Source organism: Salvelinus sp. IW2-2015, linkage group LG35 (assembly GCF_002910315.2).
Source record: "Salvelinus sp. IW2-2015 linkage group LG35, ASM291031v2, whole genome shotgun sequence".
Classification (NCBI taxonomy): domain Eukaryota; kingdom Metazoa; phylum Chordata; class Actinopteri; order Salmoniformes; family Salmonidae; genus Salvelinus; species Salvelinus sp. IW2-2015.
In genome coordinates this window covers 805,982-830,162 of record NC_036874.1, presented here as the reverse complement: position 1 = coordinate 830,162, position 24,181 = coordinate 805,982, and the positions used below count along the sequence as shown (strand labels likewise).

Below are 24,181 nucleotides of genomic sequence, written 5' to 3'. Positions count from 1 at the left end.
GTACGGTCCCACAGAATAGAGTTGTGCAGTGGTTACGAACCCTGGTTCTGGAAAGCCTTTTAAGTTCAGGCTTTTCTTCCAGCCCAGCATTCAAAACATTCAATGTGATTCAACTAATCAAGGACTAGATCATTATTTGAATCATGGGTTGGAACAAATGTCTGTACTTAAATACTAAAAAGTGTCCTAAAAGCAGTGAATGTGCTAAAAGCCTGTACTCTTGTGGCTCTCCAGTACCAGGGTTTTTACCTCTGATGTAGTGAGGGGGTCATTGGGTCATTGGCCATCAGTTCTCCATCAGTTGGTCTTCAGTTTTCAGCCTGTTTCTCCAGCAGGCCCTTGAGGTGGGCGTGTAGCGGCTGGCACACAGCCTGGTAGCCCTGAGGGGTGAGGTGGAGGAAGTCATACAGGTCCTGGTGGGAGATGCTGCCATCCGAGTGCACAAAGCCAGGGTCCACGTTGAGGAGGYAGGCATGGGGGAGAGAGGACACGGCCTCCTTGACCAGCTTGTTGACCTGGGCGTTCCTCTCCCGCAGGGGGTTGGGCATCTTACCCCTGGGTAGCACTCCCTGTGGTTGGAAACATACATGATAGCACAGGAGGCTGCTGAGGGGAGAACGGTTCATAATAACGTTCGGAATAGAGCAAATGGAATGGCATCAAACACATGGAAACCATGTGTTTGACACCATTCCACTGATTCAGCGCCAGACATTACCACAAGCCCATTCTCCCCAATTAAGGTCCCACCAACCTCCTGTGCATGWTAGTCACARTGTTGCCATGRTAGAAAGGACAAACGTGCCAATATAGTTAGCAATGATAATGGAGTCCATAAAGTATGCAGTTCATAATTTAGGTTTGGGTTATCATAAAGGTTAATGGTTGTGAAGGGGATTTTCCAYGTGAACAAAWGGGAGKGCAGTRYATCARATTAATRTAAATRATTTCAGTTTATTACAAGAATTCAAGGAGAACATCTCCAGAGCAGAAGCCAAGAGAAATGTCTAACGGGCTTCTCTGAGAGGGCACTTATGTATTAATCCCACAGCACCGAGTGTTGAGTAAACACCAGCCCGAGACGCTTGTAGGAAGTCACAACATCAGCTGCTACAGAATCACAGTGTCACAGATACATTATCAGTGTGTCCTCTGCAAAGTCTGGCAGCAAACTTTAACCATAACATTCAACACTGGCAGACATTTGATTCTGGCAGTTAAACAGGTCAAAGGAAGGAATATCAGTACTTAGTAACAGTGAATCACATACAGGAAAATGATTAATCAAACATTTCCCATTACAATGGTTTAAGTCACATGTGGTAGAAAAGAAGAAGAAAAACCCACCAGTACGAGAATGTAAGCCTTCGGCAGCTTGTCCTTGATGAGTTGGACTATGGCCATAATGCCTCCACAGATCTGTTCTGCAGTGTGACCGTGATTATGGGTGCCCACCCACAGCACCACAACCTGGTGGAGGCAGAGGCACAAACATCAACTTGGTGGGCAGGTTCATTCATACCACTTCATTTAAAAGCATGTTCAATGATTGATACTGAAAGTGCTTTTTGGCCTGGGAACAGGCTTGGGACCATTGATCTATGCAGCCATTAGGGTTTAAAATCTGAACAATGAGTAGTGTATGATCACATCAACACAACATTAGTATGTCAGCTACAATAACATAGCAGCTGTTATTCAGTTGTGCAACTGGTTACCACCAGTGGTAAAGAGCACCACAGTCAGGCAGAAAAATCTGAATGTTCTATCAAAGTGAGAACAATTAGTTTCCCTGGCTGATATTGCTGCTACTTAGAAATACATGCCATTCTATAAATGCTATACGTACATCTCTTTATGAAAAGGCGTCCACTGGTCTGTCAACAAACTCAATGTATGACAAACACTGGTGGTAATCAGATGATCCAAATAATATAGGCAGCCTAGTAAACAATGCCCCCCTCTGGTATGTCCTATTCAAGCAGCGGTTCCCAAACTTTTTATTGTCGCGTTCCCCTTCAAACGTTCAACCTCCAGCTGCGTACCCCCTCCAGCACAAGGGTCAGTGCACTCTCAAATTTAGTTTTTTTGCGTTTATTGTAAGCCTGACACACACACACTATACAGTACGATACATTTATTAAACATAAGAGTGAGTGTGAGTTTTAGTCACAACAACATAGGAAATGACAAAGAGCTATTATAGGACCAGGGCACAAGTAATAATATACTGATAATCAACAATTTTGCTCTTTATTTAACCATCTTACATATAAAACCTTATTTGTTAATCTAAACTGGTGAATAACTTACCACAGGTTAATGAGGAGGGTCTGCTTGAAAGGATGTACATTACTCTGCAATGTTGGGTTGTATTGGAGAGAGTCTCAGTCTTAAATAATTTCCCACACACAGTCTGGGCATGTATTTAGTTTTCATGCTAGTGAGGGCCGAGAATCCACTCTCACATAGGTACGTGGTTGCAAAGGGCATCCGTGTCTTAACAGTGGGTTTGCAGGATACTCTGAGCGCAGCCCAATCGAGCTCCAACTTCTTAATCATAGCCTCAATTTTGTCCCACACATTGAATATCGTTGTGGAGAGTCCCTGTAATCCTAGATTCAGATCATTCAGGCGAAAAAAAAACATCAACCAGATAGGCCAGTATTGTGAGATACTCGTCATCAGACAAGTGAAAATTATGATCAGTAAAGAAAACTTTAAGCTCGTCTCTCAATTAATTAAAATGTGTCAATACTTTGTCCCTTGATAACCAGCACACTTCTGTATGTTGTAAAAGCGTTACATGGTTGCTGCCCATATCATTGCATAGTGCAGAAAATACACGAGCGTTCAGGGGCTCGTTAACCATTTTCACTGTCGCGTCCAAAAGGTCTTTCAAGCTGTCAGGCATTCCCTTGGCAGCAAGGGCCTCTTGGTGGATGCTGCAGTGTACCCAAGTGGCATCGGGAGCAACTGCTTGCACGCGCGTTACCACTCCACTATGTCTCCCTGTCATGGCTTTTGGACCATCAGAACAGATACCAACACATCTTGACCACCAAAGTCCATTTGATGTAACAAAGCCGTCCTGTTGTCCAGTAGCATGGGGCTTGCCTGTCCTAGCCTCTCGGTAGCTCACCATATAAGACGCTTCTAGCCCCTTCTTATTAATGGTATCTGTTGCTTTTATACATGTCTTACTACTCGAAAGTCGTCTTAATTCTCACTCAAAAAACTCCTGTGGCTTATTTTTCAAATGGGCATGTTTTGTTTCTAAATGTCTGCGCAAGAGTGGAGGTTTCATCGAGTTGTGAGATAGTACTTTGGCACATATAACACACTGTGGCTGAGGAAAGGCACTACTCCCAATATAAGTGAACCCCAAATCAATATAGTTGCTTATTTGCGCATCTCCGATGGTCCAACGTCCCTGTCTGTTGTTCGGTGCTTTCCCGGGTAAGGGGGCAGTAGCTCTTCTGCTGCATCAGATTCACAACTGTCAGTGTCCATGCTAGCTGGGCTAACAACAAATGTAGAATTACTGATGCTAGCATTGGATGTGCTCGTGGAAYCAGAACAGCTTGTGTCGTCGACAGGCGCAGGTGTAGTACTGCTGGTAGTAGCAGTACTACCAGTAGAGCTGGTATGTGTCTCTGTGGACGTGGGCCTTACTTTTTTTTAACCATTTATCCATTTTTGAGCAAACAGAATGAGCAGCAGCTAAGTTTGGCTACATACGGACCGCTAGTGGAATTCCCGCGAGAGTGTAACGGTTAATGTGATTGGATGTTAATTATTTGACTAGACTACCTGTATTTGACATTGTGTTGTTATTTCGCTGAACACAGATGATTGAATTTTATGTTTGGCAGTGAAACGAGGCTACTCAGGCGAGAAAGAAATCTCACCCAAATGTATAGCCCCGTTGGAAAATATAAATGGACTATTTGAAAATGTGATTTAAAAAAAATTATTATTAAAAAAATAAAAATGTGAATAACATTTTTATTTGGAGTACTCTCGACGTCAGTTTGGGAATACCTGTTCTATTGCAAACTGTCTGGGACTCATTGTTGTTTACCTGTTTACACTCAAATACACTCAGACATTTTACTTACTAAGTCAAAGACTAAATTAACTGCAATACACTGGTCTCAAGTATATTAGCATAACTAGCCTACACAGAACCATGGCCGACCCATTGTATAATTATATATTTGTATAATATTAAAATGTGTCCCATTCCAACATGCCTAGCTCTGCCCATTGGGGCATGGCTCATGGAGCGCTCTTTGAAATAAATGCTCCTCGCATCTTCGTATTCCTCCGGATCAAGTTACAGTAGCTCACCACACCTTCTTCTATGATATCATGGTGGTCCGCAAACAAACGTCCTGTCTAGCCCCGGGGTTCCGCTAGCGGAACCCCCCCCACATTCCACTGAAAAGGCAGCGCGCGAAATTCAAAAAATATTTTTTAGAAATATTTAACTTTCACACATTAACAAGTCCAATACAGCAAATGAAAGATAAACATCTTGTGAATCCAGCCAACATGTCCGATTTTTTAAATGTTTTACAGCGAAAACACCACGTATATTTATGTTAGCTCACCACCAAATACAAAAAAGCACAGACATTTCTTTCACAGCACAGGTAGCTTGCACAAAACCCCCAAATAGAGATAGAATTAGTCACTAACCAAGAAACAACTTCATCAGATGACAGTCTTATAACGTGTTATACAATAAATCTATGTTTTGTTCGAAAAATGTGCATATTTCAGGTATAAATCATAGTTTTACATTGCAGCTACAATCACAAATAGCACCGAAGCAGAAAGAATAACTACAGAGAGCAACGTGAAATACCTAAATACTCATCATAAAACATTTATGAAAAATACATGGTGTACAGCAAATGAAAGATAAACATCTTGTGAATCCAGCCAATATTTCAGATTTTTTAAGTGTTTTACAGCGAAAACACAATATAGCATTATATTAGCGTACCACAATAGCCAAACACACAACCGCATTCATTCACCGCAAAGGTAGCGATCGCAAAAAAACAGCAAAAGATATAAAATTATTCACTAACCTTGACAACCTTCATCAGATGACAGTCCTATAACATCATGTTACACAATACATATATGTTTTGTTCGAAAATGTGCATATTTAGRGGTACAAATCGTGGTTTTACAATGTGAATACGTAGCCAAACTGCACAAAATTCTCCGGAGATATTTTGGACAGTCACCTAATCTAATCAAAGAACTCATCATAAACTTTACTAAAAAATACATGTTGTACAGCAAATGAAAGATACACTAGTTCTTAATGCAATCGCCGTGTTAGATTTTTTAAAATAACTTTACTACGACATACAGCTTACGTTATAGCGAGACAGCGCCTGCAATGAGGGCGGAAAATAGTACTAAACATTTTCCACAGAAATACGAWATAACATCATAAATGGTTCCTACTTTTGCTGAGCTTCCATCAGAATSTTGTACAAGGAGTCCTTTGTCCAGAATAAATCGTTGTTTGGTTTTAGAATGTCCTCTTCTCCTGTCGAATTAGCAACCAAAGCTAGCCAAGTGGCGCGAAGTTGTCCATCTTCACCAAACGCAGAGAACGGAAAACGCCAAAACTCCCGATAAACGTTCAATAATCTGATAAAACTATATTGAAAAAACATACTTTACGATGATATTATCACATGTATCAAATAAAATCAAAGCCGGAGATATTAGCCGTCTATACCGAAAGCTTTTCAGAAGGCAATTCAGGGTTCCTTCCTGCGCCTTGCTGAACAAAGGAAATTTGGGGTCACGTCATTCCAAGAGCTCTTGTTCGACCTCAGATCAAGCTAGACACCCCATTCCACCTCCCACTGCCTCTTGACATCTAGTGGAAGGCGTATGAAGTGCATGTATATCCATAGATTTCAAGCAAATGAATAGGAAGGCCCTGGAACAGAGCCTCGATTTCAGATTTTTCACTTCCTGACAGGAAGTTTGCTGCAAAATGAGTTCTGTTTTACTCACAMATATAATTCAAACGGTTTTAGAAACTTGAGAGTGTTTTCTATCCAATAGTAATAGTAATATGCATATTGTACGATCTAGAATAGAGTACGAGGCCGTTTAAATTGGGCACGATTTTTTCCCAAAGTGAAAACAGCGCCCCCCTATCCCAAAGAAGTTAAAGTGCATGGCGCCACTTACTGTGCTGGAATGTACGATCAATCATGTTCTGCCCAATTCTGTACTACCATGAAAATAAAATAAAAAACCAAACAAATCCATACTAACTTCTACCACAACCTCCCCCTTCCCCCCCAAAAAACTCCCCGATCCCCCTATCCCATTACACTTCATCTATATCATGCTGAAACACTCCATCCTTAGGATTGTTCAGCATGTCAACAACCATTTCAACAGTAACATCTGTCACTCCCAATATCTCTTTTGCCATCTCCACAATAACCTTCAACCTGGCATTTCTGCTTTTTACAACCCAAGTCGTATTGATAGACTTACCAATAAAAGCTATGAATTCGACTTTATTCATTATCAAAGTGTCCCTTGACACCGCGCATTCATGAGAGAAATATTTCTGAACAGGCCTCGAAACCATGCCAGGACCATCAGAAGCACGTGCCCCGACAGTAGGTCTACTTACTACATGAATATCCATGTAAGCTCCATCCATCCACTTTGTATTTCTTCACTGCCTCAGCATATGACAACTTCTGCGTTACGGTGACTCTGGCCACCTCCACCTGCCTCTCTCGCACCGGACACTTCCAATCCCCAGCAACATGGGCACTCCTACAATTGACACACACAATTTTATCCATTGAAACTACACAATCCTCTGTCGCGGGGCCTCCAGCAACCCTTCCCACATCTTGAAATCTCCCTCCTACACACTGCTGGAACATGACCCTAAACGATGCACCTGAAACAACACAGTGGGTTTGGCACAAAAGCTCTAACAGGATAATGGATATATCCTAACATGACATTGTCAGGTGTTGTGTTCTATTTATTAGAGAAAGAACTCGATGGACACTGTGAAAGCTTAAACCAAGTTTATTCTTTCCAAATGATCGAACAGTTGAATCGACAAAAACATGTTTACAATAGTGGTGGTATTTGTACCCCACTTTGGGTGGAGTCTCCTCCTTCTCGCTAAACATTGTATCTTTATTGCTAGGCAGGAAACTAAGTGATACGGCAATAAACTTTTCTTTCTCCCTTAACGTGACCTGACCTGACCTCAACCCCCTTCATCACTAATCCATGGCTCTCTCCCCTTATCAATACCTGCCACATGTGATCGCTTTCTCTACACTCAGTACATTCCAASCTTAATTGCACCCACCATATACCTTCCCCCTACAATTAACCATTAACCTCTGATGTAGTCCCTTGGCTATGGCACCCCTCAGGTCTCTATTATAACTAATTATTAATAACATTTAAAGTTCAGAAATCCAAACCCATCACAGGTAAAACCTCAGACTCAAAACTCGAAAGGACTGACAGTGACTCCTCTGTTTCACCACTCTCACCATTGAGTCTGCGTCGCACCAAACGGAGGGCGTCACAAACACCAGGAATCTTCAACTTCAATTGCTTCACCTGCACACTTAACACTACCCCAGAAATCACCCCTTTCATTACCGCAAAACAAGAAACAGATCTTGACCCAAGTTGCGTGACACAGAGCTCCCGCTCCCTCAGGTCCGAAGAAACACAAACAAATATCACAAGTCCACTAAAGGTTACCTTCACTGATTCAACTGCACCCAACTCCTTTCCAACCTACCCTGAAACCACAAATGGATCAATTTTCTCCAAAAGAGTCACTCCTACTGGACCAGATTCTTTTTTTATCATGTCCATCAATGCCAGGCTCAGGCTCTGAGCTCTTCACCACACCTTCCACCTCACTTAACTCATCCTKSTTCATTTCCATTTCACCTCCAGAACTCGGTCTGGAGCACGGCTCACTCTGTTTGCACTTGACACCAATCTTCTTTGACGACCTATCTCTATTTTCCTCAAATTAAAATCCAACCTCTCCTTTCCTCACACTTTTCAACCTCTTCTTCCTTTTTTTACCCCTCCATTCCTCCTCAGAAATCCACCTTTCTGTGTCCCTGTCCCAATATTCCTCCTGCTATTTTACTCAGTTTGCTGCTATTGTTGAATAGCTACACACACGTAGCTTCATTGATTAGTGTTCACCCCAACTCCATTTTTGGATAGTTTGCGWCATTGTAGATTACACTTTTATTTTGCTTATGTGCGCTGATTCAAGACTCCTCTTCTTGTTATTGTCAAATGTTTTGTCATTGTCTTACTTCTTGCTACACTATATATACAAAAGTAGGTGGACACCCCTTAAAATTTGCTGACAGGTGTATAAAATTGAGCACTGTCACGTTGGCGTGAAGGATCGGGAGACAAGCGCAGGAATGCGTAATAGGATTTTTAAAATTATACCCCAAAGTACGGCGTGCTGTATAAGGGCACGGAACAAAGACCAAACAAACACGTAACAAAACACACAGGGTAGAAACCCAAAACAAAATAGCGAGGAGTACCTCGATTAAATAACACACACGCACAATGATTAACACACGGTACGAGACCTGTAATCATCTGCGCAATCCACAAGGGCATGAAAGCCCAAAACACACAGCACAGGTAGTCTCCCGGGTGGCGCAGTGGTCTAGGGCACTGCATCGCAGTGTTAGCTGCGCCACCAGAGTCTCTGGGTTCGSGCCCAGGCTGGGCTGGGTTTGCGCCCAGGCTCTGTCGCAGCCGGCCGCAACCGGGAGATCCGTGGGGCGACGCACAATTGGCATGGGTTTGGCCGGTAGGGAGGGTTTGGCAGGTAGGGATATCCTTGTCTCAGTATGTAAAAATGTATGCACTCTACTGTAAGTCGCTCTGGATAAGAGCGTCTGCTAAATGACTAAAATGTAGAAAATGTACTCACACGGACATCACAATAATCTATCCCCCCAATGGAAACCAAAGGGCACATATATACAAATACTAATCAGTGGGAATAGGGGACTGGTGTGTGTGATAAAACATCCGGAGGGATCCGTGACAAGCACAGAGACATGCAATGTCCATATACAAACAATAGCAGTAGAATGGCCTTACTGAAGAGCTCAGAGACTTTCAACATGGCACCGTCATAGGATGCCACCTTTCCAACAAGTCAGTTAGTCAAATTTGTGCGCTGCTAGAGCTGCCCTGGTCAACTGTAAAACCCCTAACAGTGATTTTTCAACCTGTATGTGGGTGTCTGAAGAAAGATGTTTTTATAGTGCTATTGCAATGTGCGCATGAGCCACATTTGTAGTTTCCATTTGGAGTGGGTGTCAAGAGTGTCTGAGTGGGCTCAGGGGGCTCAGGGGGCAGGTCAGATCTCACCAAGCTATCTCCAATATTGTGACCACGCTTATAGACCACCAGTGGGGGTTCCTTAAAGAGGTGTGCGATTTTTTGGTCTGATTGCAGAATACGCCAGTGCTTTTTAAGGATTGCTTTCATTTTCTCCGAACCCTTGGTGTACTTGGTGCAAAAGACGGTTGCGTTGTTTTTCTTCTTTTGTTGAGTTTTTAGTAATTCCTCTCTTGGTTTTTGAGATATTTTCATAATTGCAGCATCAAGAGTTTTGTCCTTGTAGCCTCTCATTTTTAATTTATCTGTCATTTCTTTAGCATCGCTGTCAAAATCTGTCTGGTGGCCACAGATTCGTTGAACCCTGCATAACTGGCTATATGGTAGACCATTCTTGAGGGGAAGGGGATSAATACTATCCACACATAGCAAGGTATTGTGTCTGTGGGCTTTGTGTGTAAGTCTGTGTGTAATGCATCATTCTCTTTGATGATCCATAAATCCAGGTAGTTTATTTTTCTCTCATCAGTCTGCATGGTGAATTTGAGGTATTCAGAGCTCTCGTTTACTAGAGTTTGGAATTAATTTAGTTCCTGCTGACTTCCTTCCCAGAGCACAAAGACATCATCTATGTATCTCTTCCATAGGAGGATTTTATAAAGTAGTGGTGTGTCTCTGTTTTGTAAAGGAGTGATTCCTCAAATTGTCCCACATACAGGTTTGCATAGTTGGGGAGAAAATGGGAGCCCATGTCTACACCCTGAATTTGAAGGAAAAAGTCTGACTCAAAGACAAAGTAGTTATTGGATAATATCAGTTCAGTAAGTTGTAAGATGCAATCATTGGATGGAGCAAGGGTAGAGTCTCTCTGCTGAAGGACGTGTTGCAGCGCCTGCAAGCCTCCGGTGTGTGAGATGTTAGTGTACAAGCTCGCCACATCAAAAGTGGCCAGCAGGGTGCCCTCTGGTATCCTTCCTAAGCCCTCTATCAATGAGATCATGTGACTAGTGTCTTTGACATAAGATGGGAGATTCTCAACCATCGGTTTAATGTGGTAATCCACAAACGTAGAAATGTTGGATGTCAGAGAGTCGATTGCTGCTACAATGGGTCTACCTGGAGGAGGAGACACTTGTTTGTGTATTTTAGCGGCTGTATACAAAGTTGGTATCTTAGGATATTTGACACATAGAAATTCCACTTATTTTTTGGTGATTTGTCCTGATTCCAAACAACTTTCCACTGTGGATGAGATCTTATGCTGGAATTCTAGGGTAGGGTCATAATTCAGTTTGCGATAGAAGATACCTTTAGATGGTTGTCGGCGACATTCATTCACATAGTAACAATTGTTTTGTATACAAAATGACACCCATTCCAAATGGGAACTACAAATGTGGCTCATGCGCACAGTGCAATAGCACTATAAAAACATCCTTCTTCTTTCACCCGCATACAGGTAGAAAAATCCCTGTTAGGGGGATCATCTCATGCAAGACCAAGGGAGTAATCTATCTCATCACCTGTTCATGTGGAAACGCCTAAGTAGTGTTGAAATGTTGAAATGTTGAAATGGTTGTTGACATGCTGAACAATCCTAAGGATGGAGTATTTCAGCGTGATATAGATCAAATTTAATCGGGTAGGGGGATTGGGGAAGGTTTTTGGGGAAGGGGAGGGTGTGGAAGAAGTTAGTACAGATTTTTGGGATATTTTATTTTCATGGTAGTACAGAATTGGGCAGAACATGATTGATCGTACATTCCAGCACAGTAAGTGGCACCATGCACTTTAAACGCCATGATATCATAGAAGAAAGTGTGGTGATATATTGTAACTCGATCTGGAGGAATACGAAGATGCGAGGAGCATTTATTTCAAAGAGCGCTCCATGAGCCATGCCCCAATGGTGCAGAGCTAGGCATGTTGGAATGGGACAAGTTATAAAATTATTAAAATATATCATTGTACAATGGGTTGGCCGTGGGTTCTGTGTAACCTAGTTATGCTAATATATTTGAGACCAGTGTATTGCAGTTCATTTAGTCTTTGACTTAGTATTTTTTTTGAGTGTATTTGAGTATTATCAGGTAAACAACAATGAGTCCCAGACAGTTTGCAATAGGACATACCAGAGGGGGGCATCGTTTACTAAGCTGCCTATATTATTGGGATCATCTGGTTACCACCAGCGTTTGTAATACATTGAGTTTGTTGACCATTCATGTATTTGTTAGTAGCAGCAATATCAGCCAGGGAAACTAATTGTTCTCACTTTGATAGAACATTCAGATTTTTCTGCCTGACTGTGGTGCTCTTTACCACTGGTGGTAACCAGTTGCACAACTGAATAACAGCTGCTATGTTATTGTAGCTGACATACTAATGTTGTGTTGATGTGATCATACACTACTCATTGTTCAGATTTTAAACCCTAATGGCTGCATAGATCAATGGTCCCAAGCCTGTTCCCAGGCCAAAAAGCACTTTCAGTATCAATCATTGAACATGCTTTTAAATGAAGTGGTATGAATGAACCTGCCCACCAAGTTGATGTTTGTGCCTCTGCCTCCACCAGGTTGTGGTGCTGTGGGTGGGCACCCATAATCACGGTCACACTGCAGAACAGATCTGTGGAGGCATTATGGCCATAGTCCAACTCATCAAGGACAAGCTGCCGAAGGCTTACACTCTCGTACTGGTGGGTTTTTCTTCTTCTTTTCTACCACATGTGACTTAAACCATTGTAATGGGAAATGTGTGATGAATCATTTTCCTGTATGTGATTCACTGTTACTAAGTACTGATATTCCTTCCTTTGACCTGTTTAACTGCCAGAATCAAATGTCTGCCAGTGTTGAATGTTATGGTTAAAGTTTGCTGCCAGACTTTGCAGAGGACACACTGATAATGTATCTGTGACACTGTGATTCTGTAGCAGCTGATGTTGTGACTTCCTACAAGCGTCTCGGGCTGGTGTTTACTCAACACTCGGTGCTGTGGGATTAATACATAAGTGCCCTCTCAGAGAAGCCCGTTAGACATTTCTCTTGGCTTCTGCTCTGGAGATGTTCTCCTTGAATTCTTGTAATAAACTGAAATGATTTAGATTAATATGATCAACTGCTCTCCCATTTGTTCACCTGGAAAATCCCCTTCACAACCATTAACCTTTATGATAACCCAAACCTAAATTATAAACTGCATACTTTATGGACTCCCATTATCATTGCTAACCATATTGGCACGTTTCTCCTTTCTAGCATGGCAACAGTGTGACTATCATGCACAGGAGGTTGGTGGGACCTTAATTGGGGAGAATGGGCTTGTGGTAATGTCTGGCGCTGAATCAGTGGAATGGTGTCAAACACATGGTTTCCATCTGCCACATGGTTCTGCCACATGGTTTCCATCTGCCACTCTGATCCTCAATATCCCTCCTGTACTCCCTGTACACCCACGGATGCGTGGCCATGAATGAATCCAACACCATCATTACGTTTCCTGACAACACAACAGTGGTAGGCCTGATCACTGACAATGATGAGACAGCCTATAGGGGGGAGGTCAGAGACCTGGCAGTGTGGTGCAAGGACAACAACCACTCCCTCAATGTGAGCAAGACAAAGGAGTTGATCATGGACTATAGGAAAAGGAGCGCTGAACAGACCCCGATTAACATCGACTGGGCTGAAGAGGAGTGGGTCGAGAGTCTCAAGTTCCTTGGTGTCCACATCTCCAACGAACTATCCTTGGTCCAAACACACCAAGACAGTTGTGAAGAGGACACGACAACACCTTTTCCCCCTCAGGAGACAGAAAAGATTTGGCATGTGTCCCCAGATCCTCAAAAAGTTATACAACTGCACCATCGAGAGCATCCTGACCGGTTGCATCCCCGCCTGGTATGGCAACTCCTCGGCATCTGACCGTAAGGCGCTACAGAGGGTCGTGCGTATGGCTCCGTACATTACAGGACCTATATACTAGGCGGTGTCAGAGGAAGGCCCAAAAAATTCTCAAAGATTCCGGTCACCCATGTCATAGACTGTTCTCTCTGCAACCGCACAGCAAGTGGTACTGGAGCAGCCAAGTCTAGGACCAAAAGGCTCCTTAACAGCTTCTACCCTCAAGCCATAAGACTATTGAACAATTAATCAAATGGCCACCCGGACTATTTACATTGACCCCCCCTTTGTTTTTACACTGCTGCTACTCGCTGTTTATTATCTATGCATAGTCCCTTTACAAATTACCTCGACTAACCTGTAAACCAGCACATTTACTCAGTACCGGTACCCTCTGTATATAGCTTCGTTGTTGTTACGTCATTTTCATGTGTTACTTTTTGATATATATATCTTTTTTAACTTTAGTTTATTTAGTAAATATTTTCTTAACTCTATTTCTTGAAGTACAGTGTCTTGCGAAATTATTCACCCCGTGGTATTTTTCCTATTTTGTTGCCTTACAACCTGGAATTAAAATAGATTTTTTGGGGGGTTTGTATCATTTGATTTACACAACATACCTACCACTTTGAAGATGCAAAATATTTTTTCTTGTGAAACAAATAAGAAATAAGACAAACAAATTGAAAACTTGAGTGTGCATAACAAAGTCAATACTTTGTAGAGCCACCTTTTGCAGCAATTACAGCTGCACGTATCTTGGGGTATGTATCTATAAGCTTGGCACATTTAGCCACTGGGATTTCTTCCCATTCTTCAAGGCAAAACTGCTCCAGCTCCTTCAAGTTGGATGGGTTATGCTGGTGTACAGCAATCTTTAAGTCATACCACAMATTCTCAATTGGATTGAGGTCTGGGCTTTGACTAAGCCATTCCAAGACTTTTAAATGTTTTCCCTTAAACCAAATGAGTTTTGCTTTAGCAGTATGCTTAGGGTTATTGCGCTGCTGGAAGGTGAACCTCTGTCCCAGTCTCAAATCTCTGGAAGACTGAAACAGGTTTCCCTCAAGAATTTCCCTGTATTTAGCACCATCCATCATTCCTTCAATTCTGACCAGTTTCCCAGTCCCTGCCGATGAAAACATCCCCACAGCATGATGCTGCCACCACCATGCTTCACTGTGGGGACGAAGTTCTTGGGGTGAAGAGAGGTGTTGGGTTTGCGCCAGACTTAGCGTTTTCCTTGATGGCCAAAAAGCTCAATTTTAGTCTCATCTGACCAGAGTAACTTCTTCCATATGTTTAGGGAGTCTCCCACATGCCTTTTGACAAACACCAAATGTGTTTGCTTATTTTTGGACAGATACTCCAATCTCTGCTGTGGAGCTTTGCAGCTCCTTCAGGGTTATCTTTGGTCTCCTTGTTGCCTCTCTGATTAATGCCCTCCTTGCCTGGTCCGTGAGTTTTGGTGGGCGGCCCTCTCATAGCAGGATTTTTTGGGGGTGCCATATTCTTTCCATTTTTTAGTAATGGATTTAATGGTGCTCCTTGGGATGTTCAAAGTTTCTGATATCTTTTTATAATCCAACCCTGATCTGTACTTCTCCACAACTTCGTCCCTGACATATTTGGAGAGATCCTCTGTCTTCATGGTGCCGCTTGCTTGGTGGTACCCCTTGCTTAGTGTTGTTGCAGAATCTGGGACCTTTCAAAACAGGTGTATATATACTGAGATCATGTGACAGATCACGTGACACTTAAATAAAGTACACCTGTGTGCAATCTAACTAATTATGTGACTTCTGAAGGGGCTTCATAGCAAAGGGGGTGAATACACATGCACGCACCACTTTTCCGTTTTTAATTTTTGTAATTTATTTGAAACAAGTTATTTTTTAAATTTCACTTCACCAATTTGGACTATTTTGTATATGTCCATTACATGAAATCCAAATAAAAATCTATTTAAATTACAGGTTGTAATGCAACAAAATAGGAAAAATGTCAAGGGGGATGAATACTTTTGCAAGGCACTGTATATTGTTTGCTTGTAAGTAAGCATTTCACGGTAAGGTCTACACCTGTTGTTTTCGGCATGTGACAAATTACATTTGATTTAATTTGTTCCTATTGATCATCCTTGAGATGTCCACCTGTGTAAATTCAATTGATTGGACATGATTTGGACAGGCACACACCCGTCTATATAAGTTCCCACAGTTGACAGTGCATATCAGAGCAAAAACCAAGCCATGAGGTTGAAATAATTGTCCGTAGAGCTTGGAGACAGGATTGTGTCAAAGCACAGATCTGGGGAAGGGTACCAAAAAATGTCTGCAGCATTGAAGGTCCCCAAGAACACAGTGGCCTCCACCAAGACTCTTCCTAGAGCTGGCCGCCCTGGCCGCCCTGCCTAAGCAATCAGGGGTAGGGCCTTGGTGACTCTGACAGAGCTCCAGAGTCCCTCTGTGGAGATGGGAGAACCTTCCACAAGGACAACCATCTCTGCAGCACTCCACCAATCAGGCCCATATGGTAGTGGCCAGACGGAAGCCACTCCTCAGTAAAAGGCACATGACAGCCCACTTGGAGTTTGCCAAAAAGCACCTAAAGGACTTTCAGACCATGAGAAACAAGATTCTTTGGTCTCATGAATCCAATATTGAAATCTTTGGGCTGAATGCCTAGCGTCACATGTGGAGGAAATCTGGCACCATCCCTACGGTGAAGCATGGTGGTGGCAGCATCATGCTTTGGGGATGTTTTTCAGCGGCAGGGACTGGGAGACTAGTCAGGATCAAGGGAAAGATGAACGGTGTCACGATCGTCGTAACTTTGAGGAAGAGTGGACCAAGGCGCAGCGTGAGAGAAATACATGAAGATGAAACACGAAAAAACGAACACTTTTACAAAACAAAACAACAAACGACCGTGAAGCTAAAAAAAACTAAGATGCCTACACGAGTACAAACGTTAAACATACGACAATTACCCACATAAGCCTTACATGCCTATGGCTCCTTAAACTATGCTCCCAATCAAGACAATGAATACCAGCTGTCTCTGACTAAACACATCATCAACCATAACTTTACCTAACACCTAACACTCAACAACTAAACCCTACCACGTCTACCAAAACCCCTATTACCATACAACCACCCCACGCATCAACCTATACACAACATCCCCCCTGTCACACCCGACCTAACGAAAATATTACATGAAACATAAGATAACTGAAGCCCAGGGCTGACAGTACCCCCCCCCAAGTGCGGACTCCGGCCGCAACACAACCTGACACAGTAAGGGAGGTCCGTGCCTTCTACTCCCATCGGGTCGGACTTCGTCCCCACTCCACCATAGTTAAACCTCGCTTTGTGACTCTTGCAGATCCGCGTGCACTGCTACGGCAGACCTGCTGTACTTGCGCTCTGGCAGATCCTGGCTTATTGCCTTCTTGGCAATCGCTGCTATTGCGCTCTCGCTATCCTGCTCGGTGGCGGGCCTCTGGCAGTCCGGCTGTCGTGCGCTCGCAATCCTCGCTTTTGCTGCCGCTCTGACAATACCTGCGGCTGGCGCTCTTGGCAAATCCTGGCTGGCTAGCGGCTCTGCCAGTCTAGTGTAGCCTCTGCATATCTCGGTGAAATTGCCTACTGGCAATCATGCTGCGGACGGCAGAATCCGGCCCCTGGCTGCGGCTCTGGCAATCCTCTGGCTCTCTCTGGCAATCCTGCTGCTCTGGCTCGGCATTCCTGCGCATCCTTCTCTGCTCCTGTCTAGTCCGCGACGGTCCGGCGCTCTGACTGCGTGACGGCTCTAGCGCTCGAGAACAGCACGGGCAGCTCTGACGCTCTGGTACAGACGGCATCTACTGACGTCTCGGACAGACGGCGGCACCTCTGACGGCTCGGGCACCAAACGGCCAAAGCCCCCCCCTCTTTTTTTTTTTTTTTTTTTTTTCCTTTGAACCCTTCGGACAACGAGGCACCTCTGGATGAAGAATGCGATCGAGAAAGCGCAATGATACACGGCCGTACAGACGGGCACTCAACGGTCTGGGACAGACGGGCAGTCGACGCTCTGGCAGACTGCAGTGCAGCAGCACTGGCAGACGGCAGACTCTGCCGCTGAGGCGCACAGTACTGTGCTCGTACCGGAATGGATTACGTAAGGTAACCGCACCTTAAGGCTATGCGGCGAGCAGCACCAGACGCACAGGACTCTGAACGCACAGGAGCTTGTCTTGGCTGCCGGGAACCTGCTGGTACCGGCTGGAGACACCCCACCATAAGGCCTAGTCCGTGGAGCAGACCAGGGCTCTAACTCCACACAGGCTTTGTGCTGTGCCGAACACTGGTTTAACCGGCTGGAGACACCACCACAGGCTAGTCTGTGGAGGAGAACATGCTCTGCGAGACGCACAGGAAGCCTGCGTGCGTGTATTGCACTGTTACTCGGGCTGGTGGGACTGGTTGGCGCCGGAATATACCGACCTGCAGCGTACTGCTCCCTTGGAGCCACTTGCAGCACTGCCCAACCTTCAACTGTTGGGAATCTCCCTTTCTAGCCCGCACCTGCGGAGGTGGAATAACCCGCACGGCGTGTTGCGAACCGGTGGACAACCATGCTAAGGCCTGGTTGCCCATGCTTATGTCCGTCCCTGAGACGCACTGAGACCAGACACTGTTCCGCTTCATGCACTGCTCATGCTCAATATACCGCCGATACTAGGAATTATCCCAACGAGCTAGCACCACGATATACAGAGACACTGTGCGCTCTACAATAACACAATGGTCGCCGTTACTCTCTCTCTCCACGGCTAAGACTCGGGAAGTTGCGCATGTCTCCTACCTACTTCCCACACTTACTTCCTTTAGCACCCCCCCAAAAATGTTGGCTTGATTACAGTCTTCTCACCGCTTCGTCCTCGCTGCCGCCATCGCGTATCCTCCGACACTGCTCCATCGAATCCCGCGCCCCACTCATCTTTGGGTCGATCGCCCACTGTCATCTCTCCAGTTTGTAGTGCCAGATCCTTTACTCCGCTCTCTGCCTCTCATCCGTCCCCTCTCTCTTTCGCTGCCTCCAGCTCAGCTTTGGACGGTGGCATATATCTCGGTCGTCCCAGGTCCTCCGCTGTCCCAGAATTCTCCCATTCACTATAATCGTGCGTTCGTGCTCTGCCTTGTTCACGCTGCTCTCTGATGGAATTCTGCACATCGTCGTAACTTTATGAAGAAATGACCCAAGGCGCAGAGGAGAAATACTCTTCTTTTATTTTTTGAAGATGGAACACGAAAAACGAACACCTTTTACAAGAAACAAATCACCAAACGACCGGGAGCTACCAACTTAAAGGTGCTACACAGCTACAAACTTTTAACAAACAATTACCCACAAAAATCCTACTGCTATTGAGCGCACTAAAGTATGCTCCCAATCAGAGACAATGAATGACAGCTGTCTCTGATTGAGAACCATTCAGGCAACCATAGACTTACCTAGACACCTACACTCAACACAAACCCATACACTCTACCAAAACCCCCTATACCATACAACCACCCCAGACGAGACAACTATACACAAACATCCCCCCTGTCACACCCTGACCTAACCAAAATATTACAGAAAACAAAGATAACTAAGGCCAGGGCGTGACAAACGGAGCAAAGTACAGAGATCCTTGATGAAAACCTGCTCCAGAGTGCTCAGGACCTTAGACTGGGGCAAAGGTTCACAACGACCCTAAGCACACAGCCAAGATAATGTCGAAGTTGCTTCGGGACAAGTCTCTGAATGTCCTTGAGTGGCCCAGCCAGAGCCCGGACTTGAACCCGATCAAACATCTCTGGAGAGACGTGAAAATAGCTGTGCAGTGACGCTCCCCGTCCAACCTGACAGAGCTTGAGGATCTGCAGAAAAGAATGGGAGAAACTCCCCAAATACAGGTGTGCCTGGACCTTCAGGTTMCAGCGTCATACCCAACAAGACTCAAGGTTGTAATCGCTGCCAAAGGTGCTTCGACAAATGACTGAGTAAATGGTTTGAATAAGTTACAGTTAACTTACAATTAATGGACAATCCAGGACTAGGAGAAAAACAGTCATGTTCTATTTTACAGAAACAAATGGGAGTTCTCTCTGACCTTGAACACAATCACCATACTTAGATCTAACTAATTTTTCTATTTTTTTTTATACATTTGCAAACAATTCTAAAAAACAGTTTTGTCATTATTGGGTATGTGTGCAGATTGATGAGGTAAAAAATGATTTAATCCATTTTAGAATATGGCTGTAACTTAACAAAATGTCGAAAAAGTCAAGGGGTCTGAATACTTTCCAAGTYCACTGTACATATCCATTCTGATCAACCTTTCTCTCTCTCTTATCCTCTCTACCAAGGGGTTCCTGAACTGATGTACGAAGTTCAGGTGTCAGTGCCACTACAGTGGAGGACCCAGGGAGAGTTGGAGACCAAATCAACCCCCCCACAGACACCATGACAGACTGTGTGACTGTAAGAGTGAGTGATTAGGAAGTCATTGCTATTTGTCCAGTAAGTGGATACAATCCTAGCCTGCTTGTCAGTCTGTTTCTGACAGCCCATGATAGTAATGTTTTTGAATGGCAAATAGTTGTCAGAAACTGAATGGCACTCAGACTAATACAGCAGTTTGCTTTGTGTCACTCAGGGAGGAGGAGAGAGGGTTTGAGTGGAGGCTGCCTCTGCCAGGAGTCTGCCAAATCCTACCGCAAGCCCAGGAAGGCCTGTAAGTAGACCTGTGTTTCTSTAACACTAACAGCAGTACATTGAAGAGTTTCTACAATACTTGTTACCGTGGACTCTCCCAAAGTCACCAATCTGTGTATCTCTCTCCCATCCCATCCTCTCCGACCTATACACAATCCAGTTGTGGCAATGTGCCGAAGGAAAGGATTCAAGAATCAGTGGAAATGCCAGAAGATCATGGAAAGGGTAGATCACTCACTCAAGAAACATGACTCATTTTAAATAAAAATGTCATATAGAATTATATTCCTTTGAAATACACATTTTTTATAACAAGTTTCACTATGTGTGTGGAGTGATATCCAATGTATTATTTCAGCATATTATCATTAGATTTCATATTTACTTTTACGCGTTTTGTGCCACTCTAAATCCCTCTGTTGCTACTTTACTAGATCCACATATTTTTTGCATTTTACCCCTTTTTCAATCTTGTCTCATCGCTGCAATACCCCAAAGGCCTCGTGAGGCGAAGTTCGAGTCATGCGTCCTCCGAAACATGACCTGCCAGATCACGCTTCTTAACACCCGCCCGCTTAACCCAGAAGCCAGCCGCAGCAATGTGTTGGAGGTAACACACATTTCACCTGACAACCAAGGTCAGACTGCAGGTGCCCGGCCCCCACAAGGAGTCGCTAGAGCGCAATGAGCCAAGTAAAGCCCCCCCCCTCTGGCCAAACCCTCCCCTAACCCGGACGACGCTGGGACAATTGTGCACGCCCTATGGGACTCCCGATCACTGCCGGTTGTGATACAGCCCGGGATCGAACCTGGGTCTGTGGTGATGCCTCTAGCGCCTGCGATGCAGTGCCTTAGACCGCTGCGCATTTTTCACAGCGATTCTGACGATAAAGAAAACACCAAAGATTGCACCATTCAGTAATACAGGTGTGAAAAGACAACACTTTATTTTAGACAATAATTAATGTAGAGGAAATATAAACATAAGACAACAGCACAAGCCTGCATCTCCTCTGAGGATTTACAAGCTTATACATTTAATATGTGAAAAACAACCCATGTTTTACATAAACACTAGCCAAATGTATTATCATTTGAAACATTTATAAGTTAAATAAACCTGAATTTGTACTTGAACAGAGTTTACATACATGATCATACACAGAAAGGGACTCAGTGAATGGACTCCAGGGCAATAGTTACAGTCATAAGGGCAGTGAATATCTAAGGACATTTAATTAGAAACAGAAATAGGCAGTGCAGCTGAGCAGTGGATGTTTGCCCCTTCAATGATCATGTTGAAGACCAGTTTTCAAGATTTTMGTTTTTATTTATAGAGATGATTGACATAAAAACACGTTGTAGGGGTGGGTTCTATTCTAAGGGGATAGACCCCTCCCATCTGACCTCTTGTTGACTCTCTCCTCACAATGTAAAAGCATTGGAAAGGAGCTGAGCATACTAACCCAGCCCTATGGTGGCAAGAAGGGGCAATTACAATATTGACAATACCACTTATTTCTATCCAGTCCTTTTTCAGATCAACAATGTGAGTCAGTGAGGGTAGAGGGAAGGGAGTGATTGGCTCCCAACCAGCAGACAGACATGCAGTGTGCTTACTGTGGTGGTCTCAGTGGTTGATCAGATGCAGAGAGAGAGGGCTAGCAGGGCCGTCAGAATCAGACCAACTCTGGACTGGAATGGAGGGGCAGGCGAGTGGCCTAGGAGAGAAAGGAGGAAAAGGAAAAGGGAGAGAAGGGAACAAAGATAATGGGGAGAGGAGGAGAAAAGAGAATGGGAGAGGAGGGGACAAAAGAGTAGTGAGAGGAGGGGGCAAAGAAATGGGGAGAGGAGGGGGACAAAGAGAATGGGAGAGGAGGCGGGGGACAAAGAGATGGGAGACGAGGGGACAAAGAGAATGGGAGAGGGAGGGGACAAAGAATGGGAGACGAGGGGCAAGAGAATGGGAGAGGAGGGACAAAGAATGGAGAGGAGGGGGACAAAGAATTGGAGACGGAGGGGACAAAGAGAGATGGGAGGAGGGGACAAAGAATGGGAGACGAGGGGACAAAGAGTGAATGGAGAGGAGGGACAAAGAATGGGAGGACGAGGGACAAAGAGAATGGGAGAGGAGGGGGACAAAGAATGGGAGCGAGGGACAAAGAGAATGGGGAGGAGGGGACAAAGAATGGGCGAGGAGAGGGACAAAGAAATGGTATGAGGAGAGGGACAAAGAATGGGAGGAGAGGTGGACAAAGATAATTCGTTTTTATTCTTGTCTGTACCCCCCAGTTCACCATATGTCTTTATTGCATTTCCATGATGTATGAAAATGATCCTTGCACAAACAAGTACACAAACTAGAACCAAATTAAATTCAACATAATAAAAACAACTTTGTGACATTTAATTACTCGGTACATCCCACCTAGGTCTTACTGCAACAGCCCACCCACTTACCAGTGACATCCAGACTAATGGTCTTGGACATTGAGATGTTGGTCACAGGGTTCTTGGCCACACAAGTGTAGTCCCCTGCATTCTCCAAGGAGGCGATAACAGACATCATAGGACCAGTCCCAAGCACTGATTGGTTGTTGAATTTCCACCCGTACTCGCTGGTTGGCCGGGAGTCGGCAGAGCACTTCAGTGTAGCTGTGATTACTGAGCCAATCACCACTGAGACTGGGCCAGAGATATTCACACTCTTAGGGCCATCTACAGAAAGAAGTTTAGAAAGGGGGGTCAAAGTTGGGAAAAGTCTAAATGGGATACTTGGGACATCCAACTCTTACGTCACCCATTGAAGTTGAAATGTAAAACGGCTAAGGTAAGGGTTAAGGTTAGGGCTAGGAAAAGGTTAAGGTAGGGGTTTAGGGTTTAAGCTAGGGACATCCCAAGTATCCCGGATAGCACTAACCATCATACCAGTGGTGGGTTTCTGACTGTTTCTACATTATATAAAGTGTATCTTTTAAAATATTACTAAAACACCAGTACTTACAGTTCACCAGTAGCTGGTATTTAGGGCTGGTGTTTGGACCAAAGAGGTTGGTGGCAACGCACTGATAGTTTCCATCATTTGACACCTTGACTGAACTGAAGTGCAGAGAGTTGTTAGAGATGGTGATGTCAGAGTTCAAGGTGTTGTTCAGGACCAGAGACCGGTTGTCCTTCATCCAGTAGATGGTGTCATAGTGCCCGGTGACTTCACAGGTCAGGGTTAGGTTGTCAGATGCTATTGGTAATTTGTTACGTTTCACCGTCACCGACGTTATAGCCTCTGTGAGGAGAGAGGAAGTGTATTGCTTTATGTACGGTATCAAGATTTGTCATTTGATCAAATGGTTAGTTCCAGCAACGCAATAGTTGGATATATAAAACAAACGGTTGTACGATCTGATTGATTGTAAATGACTGTTTTATATATTTCCTGTTTTATATCATTATATCTGTTGGTATGAATAGATTGTTTTTACATCATTAGAGATTGAAAGTAGTGTTAGGTTCAAACTCTGTGTATGAGAAGAGTTTAATTATTTAGTGGACTGCAGTGGACCTGTAGGAATGTTGTACTCCCAAGCGGTCTCCTGACTGAAGGAGCACAGATCAAATCCTGATTGATGATATGCACGGAGAGGAGCACAGAATAAATCCTGGCTGATGATATGCACGGAGGAGCACAGATAAATCCTGGCTGATGATATGCACGGAGGAGCACAGATAATCCTGACTGATTGATATGCATGGAGAGCACAGATAAATCCTGGCTGATTATATGCACGGAGGAGCAACAGATAATCCTGGCTGATGGAAAGCACATCTTTGTGGAAGGAGGGGGTGAGAGCTCAAGTGTATAAAGTGAAACAATGCACTGTATTGCATTGCTGTATATCTTCACTGAGTAAAGATTTGAAGTGTTTGGGCTCTTTGTTATGATAGTATGTCTATTGTAATTTCTTACTAGATTGTAATTAACACAACAGAGCAAAGAATCTGAGGTCTGGCTTACACTGATGGTGAGGACTTGGAGAACAGTGCTGTTTCTGACAGTGACGTTGTTGAAGGCC

The 24,181-nt window shown here is 44.1% G+C and overlaps 2 protein-coding genes and 1 long non-coding RNA gene across 3 annotated transcripts; 1 reads left to right on the top strand and 2 right to left on the bottom strand.

The window, feature by feature from the left end:
- Positions 1-18,341, bottom strand: LOC111958545 (platelet-activating factor acetylhydrolase IB subunit alpha1-like). The gene is made up of 3 exons (XM_070437295.1): positions 18,273-18,341; positions 1,348-1,470; positions 1-569 (listed from the first exon to the last, which is right to left on the bottom strand). Exons 1-3 carry the CDS (start codon positions 18,339-18,341, stop codon positions 309-311), a joined length of 453 nt encoding a protein of 150 aa, XP_070293396.1. The 3' UTR covers positions 1-308.
- Positions 18,342-19,862: 1,521 nt separating this feature from the next.
- LOC139023731 (uncharacterized) lies at positions 19,863-20,354 on the top strand. Its single transcript, XR_011474870.1, has 3 exons — positions 19,863-19,883; positions 20,053-20,130; positions 20,272-20,354. It is a non-coding gene; the product is annotated as an uncharacterized lncRNA (long non-coding RNA).
- A 679-nt stretch (positions 20,355-21,033) lies between these two features.
- Positions 21,034-23,426, bottom strand: LOC111958544 (cell adhesion molecule CEACAM20-like). The gene is made up of 3 exons (XM_023979801.3): positions 23,116-23,426; positions 22,572-22,829; positions 21,034-21,832 (listed from the first exon to the last, which is right to left on the bottom strand). The coding sequence occupies exons 1-3, from the start codon at positions 23,288-23,290 to the stop codon at positions 21,753-21,755; spliced, it is 513 nt and encodes a 170-aa protein (XP_023835569.1). The 5' UTR covers positions 23,291-23,426; the 3' UTR covers positions 21,034-21,752.
- Between the last annotated feature and the right edge of the window lie 755 nt (positions 23,427-24,181).